This window comes from Oncorhynchus masou, chromosome 28 (assembly GCF_036934945.1).
Source record: "Oncorhynchus masou masou isolate Uvic2021 chromosome 28, UVic_Omas_1.1, whole genome shotgun sequence".
In the NCBI taxonomy this organism is placed as follows: domain Eukaryota; kingdom Metazoa; phylum Chordata; class Actinopteri; order Salmoniformes; family Salmonidae; genus Oncorhynchus; species Oncorhynchus masou.
In genome coordinates, this window is record NC_088239.1 from 22,254,589 (window position 1) to 22,270,638 (window position 16,050).

At 42.8% G+C, this 16,050-nt stretch overlaps 1 protein-coding gene across 1 annotated transcript in view; it reads left to right on the forward strand.

Annotated features, from left to right (window-relative positions):
* The first annotated feature begins 8,180 nt into the window (after positions 1-8,180).
* The window catches only part of lancl2 (LanC lantibiotic synthetase component C-like 2 (bacterial)), an 80,706-nt gene continuing 72,836 nt past the window's right edge, over positions 8,181-16,050 (forward strand). The window contains exons 1-3 of the mRNA XM_064941593.1: positions 8,181-8,412; positions 8,564-8,670; positions 9,346-9,554. Of these exons, the coding sequence (XP_064797665.1) occupies positions 9,387-9,554 (168 nt within the window). The 5' untranslated portion in view covers positions 8,181-8,412; positions 8,564-8,670; positions 9,346-9,386. The remainder of the gene's footprint in view (positions 8,413-8,563; positions 8,671-9,345; positions 9,555-16,050) is intronic.

Below are 16,050 nucleotides of genomic sequence, written 5' to 3' on the forward strand. Positions count from 1 at the left end.
CTGCAGTCTAGTCGATGTGGATTGGGACATGTTCCCTCTGCTTCCTAAACAATCAGCTCCTTTGATTTGCTGAGGTTGTTGTCATAACACCACAATGCCAGTTCACTTACCTCCCCCCTATAGGCTGACTCGTTGTTGTTGTTGGTTATCAGGCCTACAACCGTGGTGTCATCAGCAAACTTGATGATGGAGTTGGTGTCGTGCAAAGACACACAGTTTTGGGTAAACGGGGAGTACAGCAGAGGACTGAGGACACACCCCTGTTAATTCCTCAGTGTGAAGGAGGTGTTTTTCCCAATCCTCACCACCTGTGGTCTGCCTGTCAGGAAGTCCAGCATCCAGTTGCAGAGGGTGGTGTCCAGACCCAGGGCTCTGAGATTGGTGTTGACCTTGGAAGGAACAATAGTGTTGAATGCTGAACTGTAGTCAATGAACAGCATTCTCAGGTAGGTGTTCCTCTTGTCCAGGTGTGTTACGGCCGTGTGTTGAGCGATGGAAATGGCATCTTCCATGTGACTGTTGGAGCGCTAGGCAAATTATAGTGGGTCCAGTGTGTATGGCATGCTGGCTTTGATGTGGGCCACGACCAGCCTCTCGAAGCACTTCTTGATGGCCAGGGTGAGCGCGACGGGGCGGTAGTCATTTGCCACCTTGTTTTTCCTGGGCACTGGGACGATCGTGGTCTCCTTAAAGCAGGTGGGGACTACAGCCTGGGACAGAGACAGATTGAAGATGTCAGAGAAGACGCCCACCAGCTGATCAGCACACACTCTGAGAATGCGGCCAGGGATGCCATCTGGGCCAGCGGTTTTGAGTATTCGCTCAGAGTTTTCCTCACGTCAGCCTCGGAGAGGGAAAGCGCTTGGTCATCCGGAGCAGCGAGAGTCTTCCTGGATGCGTTGAAGCGAGCCAAGAATGTGTTAAGCTTGTCTGGGAGGGAGGCTTCGGTGGGTACCGCACAGCTGGATTTGCCTTTGTAGTCTGTTAGCTCTGTAGTCCTTGCCACGTGCGATGCTTGTCTGGGTTGTTGAATGTAAATTCAAGTTTGAATCTGTATTGTTTATTTGAGTCACTTATGTCTTGTGGTAGAATTGTTCAAGGCTAGCATGGGTGGGTGGTTGCGGTGGCAGTAGCTCACAATGTGTAAACCTGTCAGTGAGAGCCATGTTAATGTCTCCCATGAGACTGTGGCCCTAGCACCAGGCAGGATCCCTTTTCACTAACCAGATGTATTATGACTTATGGCCCTGGAGTAGAGCTGTAATAACACTTAATTCAATATTGTCTTTGGCAACATCAGGATGCTCCTGGTTGTTTATAGAAAACAATTAGATGCCATGTTGTATTTATACAACTGAAGTCACTTATGAAGACAGAAGCTTTAGCGTTACAAATCAGTTTGGTTTACCACAGCAACCCATCGGCCCTCGAGGTGATAAATTGTTTTAACAGGAGGGCTCCTTTGAGGTTTAAGGTTTGGAAGGAGGCAGGAGAGAGTTTACTGTTTTCTGGTTTTGCGCTCTATGTGGTGCTCAAGCTCTGTGTGGTGCTTCGTTGAAGGCCCTTCGGCCATGTTAAATCATCCAAATGACTTCAGAATGACACTGGCCCCCAGAGCGCGGCAGAATCTCATTAAGATGGGAATACAAAGACACAATTGCACTGTGTGTGTGTGTGTCTAAGTGTGAATCTCTGTGTGTGAGTTTGACTAAGAGCTCACACAAGGTTATGCTGTGCTTGCGTAATGAGGCTAAGAGAAATTAGTCTGAAATGAACCAGGGCAATGAGCAAATTTAAGAGCAGATATACTGTATTTGGCGGCGTGCTGCCATTCGCAAATTGCAGAGGGCATGATTGGTCGATCGAACTACCGATGTGTCACAGGCTCACGAAGTGGAATAATAACTCAAATAGCACTTTTCTATGTAATGCAATATCCTCACATCATTTTCACCTATGAAATATGAGAATATGGTTCATTTGAAAGTAGCGAGATAGGCCCTGTCCGGTTCAGACAGCTTGCGTTAATAGCATTCCCTGAGTAAATGTCTCTCCATTGTTATGTAAAATCGAAGGCAAATTCACTCAAAAAAAACAGTGATGGCCCAAAGCTCCAACTGAATTGCTAACTGTGACCTTTTGGGGTGTAGGAGAAGTGACAGTAATACTGATATCTTGCAGGAATCATGAAAAAAAAGACTGGGTTATAATCCGATGGATGGCGGGAAGAGTGGGTGGCGAGAGTCAACCCAGCGAGACAGAGACTGATGCCAGGAAAACGGCATGTACACAAATATAGAGCACACTGATAGGTTGATTCTGTTATCTTGCCAAGCAAATACCCTCACCAGATTGTGTGTGCCAAATCAAATAATTTTGCACGCCCAATTTTTCCGTTTTTTATTTGTTAAAAAAGTTTGAAATATCCAATAAATGTCGTTCCACTTCATGATTGTGTCCCACTTGTTGATTCTTCACAAAAAAATACAGTTTTATATCTTTATGTTTGAAGCCTGAAATGTGGCAAAAGGTCGCAAAGTTCAAGGGGGCCGAATACTTTCGCAAGGCACTGTATATGAAAATGTCATGCTAGGGGCAATAAACCGTATTAAAAACAGCACTAGATTGAAGGGTTCTCTAGGCACTACAAGACAAGTTGAAACAGAGAATGAAATGCCAAACAGTTCAACATGTTAGTATAGACAGCCATGCTGAAGAAAACAACAGGCCTGCTACTATACTTCTATTTTTTATTGATCATTGCCTTTAAGAGCACTAAGATGTTTTTTTCTGCTTTAATAACCTATACGATACAACAAAGATGACAATAACAGCGATTTAGCACCATTAAAGTGGACAACAACATAATTTTGAAGTTCCACTAATGGCCAGTGGCCGCTGTCCACTCACCACCGACGGAATCTCTGAGGATAAATGGTAGTAGGCTTATCCAGGAGTCAAGAAGTCTGGAAGGGGAAGGCTAAAATGCTCCCTTACTTACTGTTTGTTACATCAGGGACTCAAACAGTAGCTCCCATGGTGCAGAGGCAAGCACCCAATGTACTATAAAAGCCCAGGCCACTGAGTAGAACTAGTACACCACTCACATAGTGTGTAACAGTAGGCCTGGGCCTATTCTCCCTATCTCAAGAATCATAATTATGCATGAATCCCGGCATGCCAACAAGCACACTTCCCCAACACCAAGAGGAAACACAGGGATAATCCCACTGCTGCCACCAATGTATCAAGAAAGAGAGACAGGGAGCTGCAGTGGGGACTCGAACCGTAGCTCCTATGGCGCAGTCACAATACAAAAAAAAGTGCAATGCCTACGTAATGTACTGTGTTACAATAGAGCAGTGTCTCAGTCCTCTGTAGCATGGCCAGATAGTGACTAGTAGTACTGCTGATGTGTTGTGCCAGCATCTCCCATTTGTGTTCTTGGTCTGTCTCTGCTCTCAGGGGTGCTGTCCAACATTTAGCTTCCATTTACAGTCGCCTTATTCACCACACTGTGGGTTTAGGGGAGGATTGGTTATAGCGGCTTTAATGACCTTTGAGTGGTTTTTATTTCTGCTCAATTTCTCCTGCTTGTTTGACGCAATGGGACGTTGTTGAATTAATCATGATGGGCATCTCTAGCAAGAATCCCATCTCTCGACAGACCATTTGCTCACACGTGTAAGCATGATCACCATGACGATGATAATATTACATGTTTCAGCTGAAATGCCAACTTATGTCTAGGATCATGATTCATGTGTACTGTGTAATATGTCGAGCCCAGACATTAATGCCACAATGCAATTGCATTGCCTATTGCTGTTTGAGCAATTAATGTAGCTAGCCTTTTTAATAGGCCTCGTCTTGCAGTGGGACTATCACATCTTGAAACCTTGCAAATGTAATATCATCTAGGCCAACACAATTCCCTTCAAGACACAGTTCCAATGTCCTTGAAATGTACCATCCGCATAAATGACAGAGAGAAAATTCCACTTACCAGAACGGCATTTGCATAAATCCAAGCCTTTTTCTCATTCTTTCAGCAACTAAACTGACACATAAATACTGTGAGTTAAACTTATTTGATGTGACAAACACACAGAATGCTGATATCACACTGTGCCTGCTTCTTTACACTGTCCTGTTGGTTGAGTAAAGGTGTACACTACAGACCTAGCCTGGAACCCAAACGGAGCATATCCGTTTGGATTACAAGCCACAAACACCTAGCCTGGTCTCATATCTGGTTGTGCTTTTGCCTACTTCATTGTCAAGCCAAACATGTTTTGCATGCCAATTTCACAAGGAGTTGGCAAGAGAGCAGAAACAGACTGGCACCCAGGCTAGTCATGTGGTAGACTGGCACCCAGGCTAGTCATGTGGTAGACTGGTACCCAGGCTAATAACAACCCACAACAAATAAATTCCTTGGCTTTTGTGGGGCAGAGGTAATGCCAGCGCATCATGGTCATACCTTGTTTTGTTATGAGCATGGTCTCAAATCCCAGAGGTACATGAATCCCTAGCAGATTAGTAATCCTTAATAATCTATACATTGACACATTTAAGGGGAACTTACCCCAGCTGGCACCCCTAAAATGAGTTGGGATTTCTGGCAGTGTGGAGGAACAGATGAGAAGGGTAAAGCGAAGGTTGGCAGATGGTTGGATTTCAGGCAGGCAGTGCCCACTGGGCCCCTTGGCAGGAGGTGGGAGGTTGGTATGAATTCAGCTCACTGTAACCTTTCAAAGCTAATGAGGGTGGACACGCTGGCATGGGATTGTGTTGGCGTGCTGGCATGGGGTTGTGGGAAAAACATCCTCCCACCTATAGAGTGAAGGGGTAGACCATGATGTAGGTAGCCTCACATGCCAGGATTCTAGACTCTGATATAGACACACTGCTGTTGAAAGACACTAACATATACAGTGCATTTGGAAAGTATTCAGACCACTTGACTTTTTACACATTTTTAGCCTTATTCTAAAATGGATTTAAAAAAAATATCCCTCATCAATCTACACACAATACCCCATAATGACAAAGCAAAAACTGAAATATTACATTTACATAAGTATACAGACCCTTTACTCAGTACTTGGTTGAAGCACCTTTGGCAGCGATTACAGCCTTGAGTCTTCTTGGGTATGAAGCTACAAGCTTGGCACACCCGTATTTGGGGAGTTTCTCCCATTCTTCTCTGCAGATCCTCTGTCAGATTGGATGGGGAGCGTCGCTGCACTGCTATTTTCAGGTCTCTCCAGAGATGTTTGATCGGTTTCAAGTCCGGGCTCTGGCTGGGCCACTCAACGACATTCAGAGACTTGTCCCGAAGCCACTCCTGTGTTGTCTTGGCTGTGTGCTTAGGGTTGTTGTTCTATTGGAAGGTGAATTTTCGCCACAGTCTGAGGTCCTGAGCACTCTGGAGCAGGTTTTCATCAAGGATCTCTCTGTACTTTGATCTGTTCATCCGCCCCTCAATCCTAACTAGTCTCCCTGTCCCTGCCACTGAAAAATATCGCTACAGCATGATGCTGCCACAAATGCTTCGCCGTAGGGATGGTGCCAGGTATCCTCTAGATGTGACGCTTGGCATTCATGCCAAATAATTCATTCTTTGTTTCATCAGACCAGATAATCTTGTTTCTCATGATCTGAGAGTGCTTTAGGTGATGCTTAGCAAACTCCAAGCGGGCTGACATGTGCCTTTTACTGAGGAGTGGCTTCCGTCTGGCTACTCTACCACAAAGGCCTGATTGGTAGAATGTTGCAGAGATGGTGGTCCTTCAGGAAGGTCTAGGAAGAGTCTTGGTGGTTCCAAACTTCTTCCATTTAAGAACAATGGAGGCCACTGTGTTCTTGGGGACCTTCAATGCTGCAGAAATGTTTTTGTACCCTTCCCCAGATCTGAGCAGCGACGCAATCCTGTCTCGGAGCTCTACGGACAATTCCTTCAACCTCATGGCTTGGTTTTTTTCTCTGCACTGTCAACTGTGGGACCTTATATAGACAGGTGTATACCTTTCAAGATCATGTCAAATCAATTGAATTTACCACATGTAGACTCGAATCAAGTTGTAGAAACATCTCAAGGATGGTCAATGGAGTCAGGATGGACCTGAGCTCAATTTTGAGTCTCATAGTCAATGGTCTGAATACTTACGCAAATAAGGTATTTCGGATTTTTATTTTTAATACATTTGCAGAAAATTCTACAAACCTGTTTTCGCTTAGTCATTATGGGGTATTGTGTGTAGATTTTTTGTTTTTTAATAATCCATTTTAGAATAAGGCACTCGCGTAACAAAGTGGAAAAAGTCAAGGGGTCTGAATACATTCTGAATGCACTGTATTGGACACCCACGTACTGTATTGATTATTCTCACGTCTACATATGCCATACATTAAGCATACATTCACAAGCCCCCTGGCTGAATGTATTAACCTACATCCCTGTTCTCGCATGTAGTCTATGTATAGGCCTAATACATGACATTCCAGCCCCTCTTTGCTGGTTGACAGCTACAGTGGGGCAAAAAAGTATTTAGTCAGCCACCAATTGTGCAAGTTCTCCCACTTAAAAAGATGAGAGAGGCCTGTAATTTTCCTCATAGGTACACTTCAACTATGACAGACAAAATGAGAAAAAAAATCCAGAAAATCACATTGAGAGGTTTTTAATGAATGAATTTGCAAATTGAATGGGGCAGAAACAATAGCTGGTAGAACAAAGCAAAATATAATACCTTGTAACTAGGGACAAACTAACTGATTGCTTCTATAGAAGGTGTGAGTGGTCAAATTGCTAATATTGTATTTCACACTGTTATCAACATGCTCATTAAGCACTAGCGCAGAGATAAGGGCAAGTCGAGATGAAAAATGGCGGAATCAAATGCCTTTCGTGTGTTCAGACTTGTTTCATTTGTTTTATGTTAATCCTTTCTGCAATGGCTTTGGTGATGACATAGGCTACCTAACTAAGGAAGATGTGTATTACTCCCAGACAGTGGTGTAAATTACTTAAGTAAAAATACTTAAAGTACTACTTAAGTCATTTTTTGTGGTATCTGTACTTTACTATTCATATTTGAGAACTTTCATTTCACTATATTCCTAAAGAAAATAATGTACTTTCTACTCCATACATTTTCCCTGACACCCAAATGTACTTGTTACATTTTGAATGCTTAGAGGGACAGGAAAATTGTCAAATTCACGCTCTTAAAGATAAAATCTCTGGTCATCCCTACTGCATCTGATCTGGAGGACACACTAAACACAAATGCTTCATTTGTAAAATAATTCTGAGTGTTGGAGTGTGCCCTTTACTAACTGTAAATATATATATTTTTCAAAGAAAATCATGGTTTGCTTAATATAAGGGATTTGAAATGTTGTATTCTTTTACTTTTGATATTTAAGTATATTTTAGCAATTACATTTACTTTTGATACTTAAGTATATTTAAAACCAAAGACTTAAGACTTATATTCAAGTAGTATTTTACTGGGTGACTTTCACTTTTACTTGAGTCGTTTTCTATTACTGTATCTTTACTTTTACTCAAGTATGACAATTGGGTAATTTTTCCAACACTATTCCCAGATAATAGTCTGTCAAAGCACTCATCTGTGGAAATAACCTGACCCACAAGAAAGTTGAGCATGCTCCGTTTTGTCTAATACAAAAAACTAAACAAAGTAACTTATTTTGGCTGAGAAATGCACAGAGGATGCAGAAGAGAATAGGATTGCATTGTTCAGCAGAATCACGTGCCCATGTCAATGAAAACAACAGTAAACATGTTGTCCCACACGAATGATGCAGCGCCCCCTTTGTACCAATTGAGATATCGCTTGTGACTAACACACGCCAGTTAATTACTATAGCTCCCGCCCTGGGCAAATTAGTGTATATGCCGGATCTCTATGGTAAGACCCATTATTCAACCAAGTTTCGTCAAAATCGGCCCAGTGCTGTCAGAGATATCGCGTGTGACTAAGGTACAAACGGAGGAACAGAGACAAATCCACATTCCCCTCCCCGATTTCATCGTGGGGGACAACTAAAGCCATTAATTAATGGGAAGGGAGAGCGAGGGAAGGGATGGAGGCACACAGGGGTGTTTATAGATTTGTTTGTGGTAGTATAATCTGTGTGCGTGCGCCAAATCAGTACTCAGCAGAAACACCATCTGTTTCCTCAGAGGCTAGGACTCAAATTTGGTCCAGATCGGCACGAGACAGCTGCTTATTGCAGGACTGGTGGGCTGTCTCCCGTAGCCTCCCATAGCTCGTCAACCAGTAGGATTTCTGAATTTAAAAACCTCTCTCACCGACAACGAAAGTGGGATCCCGAACATGATGATGAGAGAAGATGCGAACTAATATCGTTGAGAGAGTAAAGTATTTTACATGCTTTTATCTGTATTCAATAACTGCTTTAATTTCCGAGAATTGATAACGTTTTACAGGACTGAAATGGATGAGGAGAGCCTATCACAAAACTGCATTCATGTGTTAATGCTGAAATCATTCTGGATGCTTTGAAGGCTGCTACGACTGTGGTCCATCTATCCTCCTGCATCGATGAAGCGCTTGCAACGGCTGAAGACAAACGAAATTAATTGCATGGTCATTATTTGATATAAAAAAATAGGTAAGGCTGCCGCGTTTTTATGTTCATTAATAGGCTATTTGTGTCGAATTGGGGGTTTGATTTTGTCCATTGAGAATGTACTTGCTGCAGTAACGGACAGTTATACAAAACCTTGTGACATTGTTATATTTAGGATAAAGTCATATGTAACCAAACGTGTGATCACGTTGCATTTGTTAAAGTAGGCATAGGCTATGTATTCAGGCTTTCATATCTTACGTTTTTGTTTGTCATTAGCCAATATACATACTTCTCCGCCAGTTTTATAAATGCATTATAGAAGTCTAGCAAATTATTTGATAGTAAATTAATATGTTTTATATAAAGTAAATTTATAAACTTGCGCTGATTCAGATTAACTTAACTTTTTATTCAGGAACGGCCTTTTATTGCTATTTGAGTTCTGAGAATAATTTCCTTATCATAAACTAGCTATCCAAGGTGAATGGATAAGGGATGGATAGCCACCATTAGTTTAGTAGCATCAATTTTCCACAGGTGTCTGGACTCCAAATGTAGCCTATTTCTTTTATATGAGAATACTTATCTCTTATATCACACTACAGAGGCCAATATTAAACTCGGCAGATCTATTCAGAGACACGGTCCACAAGCGAAATCTATTGGAAAATTAGATTTCCTCATTTTGAAACGCGCTTTACTGTCTACCAACAGGGAGTCCGTATACATTTTGGCCTTGACGAGTTGCCGTTAAAATGGGAGACAACATGTCCAAAAGATTGAAATTAGTGTCGGCTACGGAAGCGGAGATGGAGGAAAGATCTTTTATCAACCCGTACCCCGACTGGGACCAAGGAGTCTTCACATCTTCCAATTCAGGAATGGACAGTGACCGCAACGAGCCTTTCGGCGAAAATGGAAAGGTAAGAGCCCCTTTGTTAACATTTATTTGCCATAAGTAGCTGCTGTATCTGGCTAAATTGTAACGTAGCTGTTATGATTCACTTGCGCATGCCACAAGTGCATCTTTGACATTCTGAAGAGCTCTAACTAAAAGTGCAGTATTAGACAACTCTAGCCCCATTGTGACTGCTATTAGTCAGTAAACACCACATTACTCAGTAATAACAGTCACTCAGACCATTCCTGCACAGAGCCCACACTACTCTGACACATTATTAGCCTGAAGACCCAACGACGTTGAATTGCTTAGAATTCTATGTAGGGTAGAAATGAGCGTTTCGACAAGGAAAGTTTCCTCTCACGACCTCTACAAGCCAGAATGCTAAATAAAATATACTTTACAGGTTGTCTGTGTAGTTCGTCTTTTTGCAGGTATGAACGTGAGACAAAATATCCACAGAGTAGTGTTATCAACCAGAGCTTCAGTATGAAATTGGCGATTGGCTGTCGTTGTTTTGTCGTGCGCTAATGGTGTTTACTTGTGCGCTATGTTAATGGCACAACTTCCAGTTTCCACAGGCTCCTTTGGATGTCTTCATTTTACCTGTAGCCGTTCCCAATATGACAGATAGCCTCATGGTAGTGACATCCCACTTCTCACACCAATGCAGCAAATCCCTGGTCCCGTGGAGGAAAGAGTGGTCTGGAGGAAAGGGCTTTTAGAGATGATTTAGACGATTAGCAAGGCTGGTGTAGGAGGTATATGGCCCTTATACAGTGATGGATTGAATTGTGACATATTGAACTGCAGCTCCCCCTAAGAAAAGTAATATCATCTAACTGCTAATGAGGCCTTTCGTGTGGATCTGTTTTGGCAGTGGGGTACAATTATGACTCAAGAAACAGTTGTCATTGCCGGCTCCGGACAGTATTGTGGCTAATCATTTAATGCCCTCTCAGCCTTTATACTCATTAGTATCGTGGCAAGGAAACAAAGCACAAAGCTCATTTTACTTTTTTAGAAAACAGCCCTCATGTTGGTAACAAAGTTAATTATGTTTCATACAGAGTCACATTTATTTATTTTCCAAGCTATAGCACACAATATTTTACATACAGCAGGTTTTTAAAGGACAAAAGAGTTTGATCTGCATCGTGTCTTCACTTTTGCCATGGAAGAAATATTGCGATACTGGTATCGTCACAGCCTTGAAATCTATGACATAATGGTCATAACACATCATGTAGTCACGTGACCTAGCCTTGGAGACAAATCATTTTGTCATGCAAGACTACAACTCGGTGGCCTTGTGGTTATGTGTCCGCCCTGAGATTGAAAGGTTGGAAGTTCGTTCCCCGATGCGGCAATGCTTGGCACTCGGGGGTGTACTTGTACATCAAGTTCCCTCAAGCTACAGAAACAGGAGAGTGCCTGCTCCTATAAGTTTTGCCGGCTCGCTCAAGCCAAGGCTACTGACTTACAAGACAAAAATAGAGGAGACTGTAGGCCATTTGGTCTCCATCTTTTTATTTTCATTAATACCCAGTGGTTTCCCAAGCCATTTTGTGTTGTGAGTTGTGACCCTCCCCCTAAAGCCTTTTAGAATTTCCCTCTGGCCCTCTCTGTCCAGCACAATGCTTCTTGCCACGGTCACCTAGTCATAAGCCCCCACAGCCTCAAACCTGCCTGTCTAATGACTTGGCCTTTAGGCTGCTGCTAGCTAGTCTGGAGCCCTGGACTGAATTGAGATCATTCACAAGTGTGACAGGAGATACCAGGGATAATGTCATGCTCAGCAGCTCATGCATTAGATTCATAAAGTTTGAGTCCTTACCTCTCAACCTTGATGCTGTTATGGGGATTGACAAATAGGTTCTGCACTTTGAGTGGATAGCCTGCCCTAATACACTTAGACCCGGCCTGACATCATATCTCTTTTCCTGCTCCTGAGAGGCTTGGCTACTGTAGTCTGGTCCTCAGGCCAATATTTTGTTGGGTTACATCAATCAAACAGAGAAGGAAATATCAGGGGACACGGTAAAAGAGCCAGAGGGATCGTCAGTCACCTGTGCAGTTAAAATAAGTTATGTTCTTAACTTAATTCCTCGGTTGGTGTTGTGTGTTTACTCACTGTCAGCAACAGTACCTAGACCCCGGGGGAGAGAAAGGCAGAAGGCTCCATAAAATAACCCAATAAACCAGAATTACACTTCACCCCTCCTCTCTTTAGCTCTCTTAGGCGCTCTCTTTCTCTCACTCACTCACTCACTCACTCTCACTTGTCTGGCCCAGGGCTACCTGCAGAGTGGGTCGTGGTTTGGATGAGATTGAGGGGGCAACCAGGGAGCAATGAAAGTTCCCACACAGCCCTAGAGAAAGTCATTTTTATATTGTAATTGAGGTGTTCAGGTCAAGGAACATTTGGTGCCAACATGGCTTGTATGAAAAATGTATTTCTATACGGAACAAAACTATAAACGCAACATGTAAAGTGTTGGTCCCATGTTTTATGAGCTAAAATAAAAGATCCAAGAAATGTTCCATATGCACAAAATGTTTATTTCTCTCAATTGCACACATTTGTTTACATCCCTGTTAGTGAGAATTTCTCCCTTGCCAAGGTAATCCATCCACCTGACAGGTGTGGCACATCAAGAAGCTGATTAAACAGCATGATCATTACACATGTGCACATTGTGCTGGGGACAATAAAAGGCCACTCTAAAATGTGCAGTTTTGTCACACAACATAATGCCACAGATGTCTCAAGTTTTGACAGAGTGTGCACATGCCGACTGCAGGAATGTCCTCCAGAGCTGTTGCCAGAGACTTTAATGTTAATTGCGCTACCATAATCCGCCTCCAATGTCAATTTAAAGAATTTGGCAGTGCGTCCAACCGGCCTCACAACCCAGGACTTCCACATCCAGCTTCTTCAACTGTGTGATGGTCTGAGACCAGCCACCCGGACAACTGATGAAACTGTGGGTTTGCACAACTGAAGAATTTCTGCACAAACTGTCAGAAACCGTCTCAGGGAAGATTATCTGCGTGCTCGTCGTCTTCACCAGGGTCTTGACCTGACTGCAGTTTGGTGTTGTAACCGACTATAGTGGGCAAATGTTCACCTTTTGAGGGCCACTGGAACGCTGGCGAATTATCCTCCTTTACGGATGAATGCCAGTTTCAACTGTACCGGGCAGATGGCAGACCGTATGTATGGCGTTGTGTGGGCGAGCGGTTTGCTGATGTCAACGCTGTGAACAGAGTGACTCATGGTGGCGGATATGGTATGGGCAGGCATGAATCCATTTGAATGCACAGAGACAGCGTGACGAGATCAACAGCCTAATCAACTCTGTGCGATGAAGGTGTGTTGAGCTGCATGAGGCAAAAGGTGGTCACACCAGATACTGACTGGTTTTCTGATCCACACCTCTACTTTTTTTTAAGGTATCTGTGACAAACCGATGCATATCTGACAAACCGATGCATATCTGTATTCCCAGTCATGTGAAATCGATAGATTAGGGCCTAATGAATTTATGTACATGTCATTATATGAACTGTAACTCAGTAAAATATTTAATTGTTGCATGTTGAGTTTTTATATTTTAGTTCAGTATACATTATAAACTGAGTCTGAAATTTATAAAGAGTAGCTACTAGTTTTTAATGTTAGGCTTTGCATTGAGAAAAGCTGCAGCTAGGAAGCAGGTCTGAAAGGAGGAAAGCACAAAGCAAGAGTTTGTGTGCTATAAAGTGGACGATCATCCAGCGGCCAAACGCAAAGCTCTTTAGCCGTGATTTATGACCTAACAACCTCTTACAGTCAATCTTTGTTCTGGGCAACTTACCTGCCTCCTATAACTCTTTTGGAGAATTTGACAAAATAGGTTCTCCTCGGCTGTATTTTTCCCTTCCCTCCATAAAGTAAACCGATTGATCCTTCACCTCAAGTGTTTTGATCGTTTTGATTAAATTGTTTTCTTCTCCATCAAGATACCCCATAATGACAAAGCAAAAATGTTTTTTTGTTGTTTGTTTTTAAACAAATTTTAGTGTGGTATGTATGTGTGTGTGTGTGTGTGTGTGTATATATATATATATATTTTTTTTAGTGTGTGTATATATATATTCTGTACCCTTTATTCTGTACTTTGTTGAAGGACCTTTTGGCAGCGACTACAGCCTCGAGTCTTCTTGGGTATGACTCTACAAGCTTGGCACACCTGTATTTGGGGAGTTTCTCCCATTCTTCTCTGCAGATCCTCTCAAGCTTTGTCAGGTTGGATGGGGAGTGTTTGATTGGGTCCGGGCTCTGGCTGGGCCATTCAAGGAGATTCAGAGACTTGTCCCGAAGCCACTCCTGCATTGTCTTTGCTGTGTGTTTCGATTCATTGTCTTGTTGGAAGATGAACCTTCACCCCAGTCTGATGAGGTCCTGAGCGCTCTGGAGACGGTTTTCATCAAGGATTTCTCTGTACTTTACTTCGTTCACCTGTCCTCGTTCCTGATTAGTCTCCCAGTTCCTGCCGCTGAAAAACATCCCCACCTCATGACGCTGCCACCACCATGTTTCACTGTAGGGATGTTGCCAGGTTTCCTCCGGGTGTTTTTGCTTGGCATTCAGACCAAAGATTTCAATCTTGGTTTCAACATATCAGAGAATCTTGTTTAGGCAAACTCCAAGCGGGCTGTCATGTGCCTTTTACTGAGGTGTGGCTTCCGTCTGGCCACTCTACCATAAAGGCCTGATTGGTGGAGTGCTGCAGAGATGGTTGTCCTTCTGGAAGGTTCTCCCATCTCCACAGAGGAACTCTAGAGCACTGTCAGAGAGCCCATTGGGTTCTTGCTCACCTCCCTGACCAAGGCCCTACTCCCCTGATTGCTCCGTTTGGCCAGGCGGCCAGCTCTAGGAAGAGTATTGGTGGTTCCAAACTTCTTCCATTTAAGAATGATGGAGGCCATTGTGTTCTTGGGGACCTTCAATGCTGTAGACATTTTTTGGTACCCTTCCCCAGATCTGTGCCTCGACACAATTCTGTCTCGGAGCTCTGTGGACACTTCCTTTGACCTCATGGCTTGATTTTTGCTCTGACATGCACTGTCAACTGTGGGACCTTTTTATATAGACAGGTGTGTGCCTTTCAAGATCATGTCCAATCAATTGAATTTACCACAGGTGGACTCCAATGAAGTTGTAGAAACATCTCAAGGATGATCAATGGAAACAGGATGCACCTGAGCTCAATTTCGAGTCTCCTAGCAAAGGGTCTGAATACTTATGTAAATAAGGTACCGTTGTTTTTAATTTTGAATACATTTGCAAAAATGACTAAACCTGTTTTTGCTTTGTCATGGGGTATTGTGTGTACATTGATGAGAACCTTTTAATACATTTTAGAATCAGGCTGTAGCGTGAACTATCCATTTTAACAACACATCAGCTCTCCGGCAGAATATACTGCAGCATGCAATACAGTAGCACTTCTCACAGCCCACCCTCTCTCTCCCTCCTATTGTTGTGTTAAACAGTGAATGTTTGTTTCTCTGTTGAGCTCTCCATGCCTGGCTGCAGTGGGAATTGTGAACTCCAGCACAATGTTCCTAGTGGTTAGTAGTCAGGCCTGCTGTGCTCCATAAGCCTATGCTTTCAGTAATATGAGCTGGTCCTTTAAATTGATCTCAATTGTTTGTTTTGCATAACATAGGCCATGTACCCCCTTGTCCTACAGTGTTTATTGTAGATTGGAAATTGGTCCTAAGAGAATGGGCTGCATATCCATGATCAAACAAGGAGGTTGGCCTTACCCTTTTTTATGTGCAGAACAAATCATAAGGCCATGTTCAAGGCCTGCATTAGATCAGACAAATAGTACTCTTTGTGAATATGATTGGTTGTTGTCAAAATTAAATCCTCATAGATTAGATTTTGTTATCCCTGGATTAACCTTACATCAAGGTTGTGTGTCACTGTCCAAGATGCTTAAACACGGTAGCGCTGCCTTTAGCATTGCAGCACACACTTAACCTTAGCCTTCGTTCTGACTCTGTCCATGGTGCTAGCAGAATTAGGCTATATTATGTAGTCTTAGGCTACACATACAGGCACGTTACTATTGTCTTGGTTGTATGCGGTATTGACGCTGAATAGAAAGTTCTTGGCTGTGTCTGTGGTCTGGCTGTGCGTTAGGCGTGGCCGGTATACCGTGTGGGGTATTTGGAAAAAGCCACGGGATGGTTTTTCAATACCTTCAATATCATCAACTATTACTTTGACGTTTTTCTATAAATGTGAATATTTGTAGCTACTTTTAAGTTATTACCTGCAGTGAACTTAGGAGATAAAGCAGATTGCGTTCTTCATTTTACCTGTCACATTTATTTTAAATCATGCAGTTTCCATAGTTCCCCAGAATAGTTGAGCCAGTCACGTGTTTGTTTGTAAATAGCATAATGGGAGAAAGTGAGCTGGTGAGTCCATAGTGTTCTATATCTATCGGCGAGTCTGT